This window comes from Coenobita brevimanus, chromosome 43 (assembly GCF_032717465.1).
Source record: "Coenobita brevimanus isolate Jiangsu-jjx chromosome 43, ASM3271746v2, whole genome shotgun sequence".
NCBI lineage: Eukaryota > Metazoa > Arthropoda > Malacostraca > Decapoda > Coenobitidae > Coenobita > Coenobita brevimanus.
In genome coordinates, this window is record NC_136996.1 from 1,536,115 (window position 1) to 1,539,805 (window position 3,691).

The following is a 3,691-nucleotide window of genomic DNA, read 5'->3' on the forward strand; positions in this document are numbered from 1 at the left end:
CTTCAGCAAAAGCAAATCCGCCAGACAATTTGCTTTCATCTAACGGAACTGGCCCAATCCTATAACTTAAATGTTGATTCGTGAGTGCATGACATTCGCTGAGCCGTAGTTATGGGGTAAAAATGAGTCTACCTAGTTACTATAGTGCTTTTACTCTAACATGACCCAGATTTTCGTCCTTTTACAGCTTATTTCACGTAGCCTCGTGGCTTAAAAAGACAGTGCTATGGCTCTACATCCTTTCCACAGCACTTCTTCATGACTAGCACTGTATTCGAGTGTTAATTTATTGGTACAACTCAGTATTCAAGATGGAGAGATGGCAATTTTAGGTCAGGTTAGATTAGAAAGGGTATAGACAATTTGATTACACTTGACCATCAATCGAGCTGATAGGGATTAGTGATTCTTGTCAGGTTAGAGTAAACGTGCTATAGTTACGAGAGGGAATTGGTCGTAACTGTGAATTCCTCCGCAGAACTGAAACGCAGCGACATGAACCTGGACCCCGGCATCGTATGTTACCAGCACTGCGAGGGTCGACTCTTTGCCTTCTGCCTGCCGCCTTCTTGTACCCTGTGTGGCGCCGATCTCACCACCCAACCACTCAGCACGCCTCCATTCAGGTTAGCGATGCGCTCTTAACGTCTCCTCCTCCTCCTCATCATCATCATCACCATCATCAAGGAAGAGGTTTTCGAGAGCGGCCTGAGCCGATGGGAACATGTCCCCACTGTGAAGCTCCATAGTCGTCAAATATTTAGGCGTACTTTCGTTTTCCCAGGAGTCTATAATGTCACTTCTCAAGCGATACATTTTACAGATCACACCTTCACACCTAACTATTATACGTTATTTATATCGGTACCTGTTAAATAGAAAAACAATAACATCAATAACACGCAGGAGATTGTTAAGACGCTATAGGCAACAATAAACTGGCCAGGAGATGACATGGAACCTTCTTTTGTGTACTGACGAGCCTGTGTTTCTCCCCAGGATACCGTACCCATTCGTCCGGGCTTCACAGGCACCATGCTGTCTCGTCATCAAACCTTCCAAGGGAGATTTTTTACAGTATGTTTACAACCTCTACTTATTTTTCTTTTTTCATTATTTATAGTATAGGCTTGTATAATTGATAATATTTTCTCTCAATCTCATGTAATCATAGGATGGGTCTTTATTTTGCTGGTAGAAAAATGAACGACTCTTCATGTATTTAGCAGGTTACGTTATGTGGATGTCAAGAAATAGACACTCAGTCAACAATTACTAGTAGTGAATACAAAGACTTCATGGAGTAAGAGAGTGAAACGGCTGTATTTGAAGTAAGGTAGCGTTAAGGGTAATATATTATTGAACATCCCTCCTCCTCCTCCTCGTTCTCCTCCTCCTTCTTTCTCCTCTAACCCTAATACGTGTTGTGTTTCAGTGACTACCGCAGCAGCAGTGACCTCCACATCGGCGTGACGGACAGCGAGGGTTGTGTACACGAGTATGACAGTGATGGACTCCACTCGGACCTCACCGCCTCGTGGACTCAGTGCCTCTCCGTCCCCCTCATCACGGACTCCAGCAGCCGTCTGGACCCTGTGTGGCGAGAGTACTGGGACTTTACCCTTCACACTCTGGCGCAGGACTCAAGCTGGACCATGGAGAGGTAAGTGGGAGAAATTATACTCATGTTCTGAAAGTGTATTTAACCCCCACCAGCCCGATGGCGTATTATATTGATTTCTTCCTGCTTCTACTTTTTTTTTTTAATTAGAAAAGAACTCTAATACAGAAGGAGTTAATGAAGGTGAATCAAACTCCTCCAGTTGGTAATGTGAAAAAAAGGAAAAAAAAAAAACTTTGTGGAGATAGGAGTTCCAGAATAAGAAATGCCATGGGATTGAAAGGGTGAATCGCAATACACACAGTTTCAGTATGTGGCTTCAGGCTTGTTCATTTCCTCAGGTCATGACAAGACCCATGGTGAGATGAATTTTATATGCGCTTAGAATGTTACATAATGAATTTAGGTTTAATTTTTAGCTTACATTTTCTTTATAAAAACTGTAATTGTGGAAATCACCTCTCTTGCTAGTTTTCTCCAGCACTCATTATTGTTGCATTAAATATCTTTTTGATACTCAAGCATTATCTTTTCTAGGTGGTTTACTAGTCCAGCCCCTGAGATAGCCAACATGCTGCTCCACAGTAGCTGGACTCTGTGAGAGGTGAAAAAAAAGAAATATAGGTACAATATAGTTTTGAATAACTATATATCTGTCGTCTTAACCCTCTCCTATCTTTTAAAAACTATTGTCTTTACACCACTATGTCACCCTCAGGTACTGCGAGAAGTCATTCAATTGCTACTCCTTCGTGCTGGAGTTCCTGCAGACCCTGAGGCCTCCTGGCGTTGATGTGAAAAGCCTCAACAAATTGTCCCTGTGCGCCTCCCTCCTGCTGCCCCACACATCCACCGCCGCGAGGTACATCTCATTGTACCGCCGCCTCCTCACGGAGAAAGTCGTCACCGTTCCAAAGTCATCCTGAGGTGTGGCATTACGTCCCTTACCTCACTTTCGTAGTAACTTTCTCGATTTACCGTCACTGCACCACAGTCGGTCTGAACAATTGCAGTAGGTTGCGTGCACACTTGACCCAAACATGTTACCAACAAGAGAAACTGAGGCGCATGAGTCCGTCCAAGTTCAGACTCTGTTAGTGCAGCAACACAACCCAGTACTTCGTTTCATCTCGTAGGTCACATGTCTCAAACAAGTGTGTCCACGCCCTTACACGCCATACACCACTCGTAGTAACTCTGTGCCAATAGAATTTCGGGTCCGAACTTGTGGCCATATTTATCCCGTGAGTTAAAACTCCATTACCTTACCAGGGCCGCACTCAGAAACAGGAGAGTTCCTGAGTCTAGTCTTGGTGTAAAACTGATGCGGCAAAGCAAAGGAACATTAGAATCTCCAGTTTCTCTACAGAACTCTGTTACTCGTAAAAAGACAAGAATCTTTCATTACAGCGTTCAGGACTCAAGAGGATGCAGTGCATCGTTTCTAAAATTTGTGGTCCATTCTGAAATAATTTGAGACTGAAACACATATACCAGTATTATTTTCTGCGTGCCGACATAAGTTAACCCTGCTGAGGTGTGTGAGCTTCACACTGTAGAACTGAAAGATAGCTTACATAATTATGATCATGTAGACACACCAAGGATTAGATCACCCAAAACTGCTTATAGAAGTATGTAGGGAGTAGTCGATGGTGCACCTAATTAGCTATTGATGACCTCAGCTACCAACCTGAGAAGTCATTTGAAGGGGACAGTGGTTCTGGGCAACCAGGATTCTCCTCTGGGTGAGCTACTGATTATTGTCAGGGATGATGGGAATTGCTGGTGTCATGAACCGCAAATATCTGTCAGTCTATCTATAGACAGTAAACATATATCACAGAATGACTTGTCGCTCGAAAGTGTAATGTACTGAGAGCAGTTTAATGCTGGAGATTTATATGTATTTATGTAATTATAATATACAGACTTTTCATGATCTATATTTTATACCTTTGATAAAAGTGTATTATAATTCCTGGGGTGTGTTTTCTTCCTTAATGCTTTTGTTTTATACATCACTGTGTTATCAGTCATAATCCCAGGAAATGTAGAAATAAGAAAATT

At 42.6% G+C, this 3,691-nt stretch overlaps 1 protein-coding gene across 1 annotated transcript; it reads left to right on the plus strand.

Annotated features, from left to right (window-relative positions):
* Nucleotides 1–495: 495 nt before the first annotated feature.
* On the plus strand, nt 496–2,876 carry LOC145397737 (MKRN2 opposite strand protein). The gene is made up of 4 exons (XM_080270755.1): nt 496–626; nt 1,000–1,077; nt 1,436–1,663; nt 2,340–2,876. The coding sequence occupies exons 1-4, from the start codon at nt 496–498 to the stop codon at nt 2,545–2,547; spliced, it is 645 nt and encodes a 214-aa protein (XP_080126881.1). The 3' UTR covers nt 2,548–2,876.
* Nucleotides 2,877–3,691: the final 815 nt, after the last annotated feature.

Excerpts from the sequence above, each read along its gene's own strand:
- LOC145397737 (XM_080270755.1), top strand. The coding sequence starts at position 496 with ATGAACCTGGACCCCGGCATCGTATGTTACCAGCACTGCGAGGGTCGA. Across the intron at positions 1,078-1,435 it reads TCCAAGGGAGATTTTTTACA|TGACTACCGCAGCAGCAGTG; the intron begins GTATGTTTACAA and ends GTTGTGTTTCAG. Across the intron at positions 1,664-2,339 it reads TCAAGCTGGACCATGGAGAG|GTACTGCGAGAAGTCATTCA; the intron begins GTAAGTGGGAGA and ends TGTCACCCTCAG.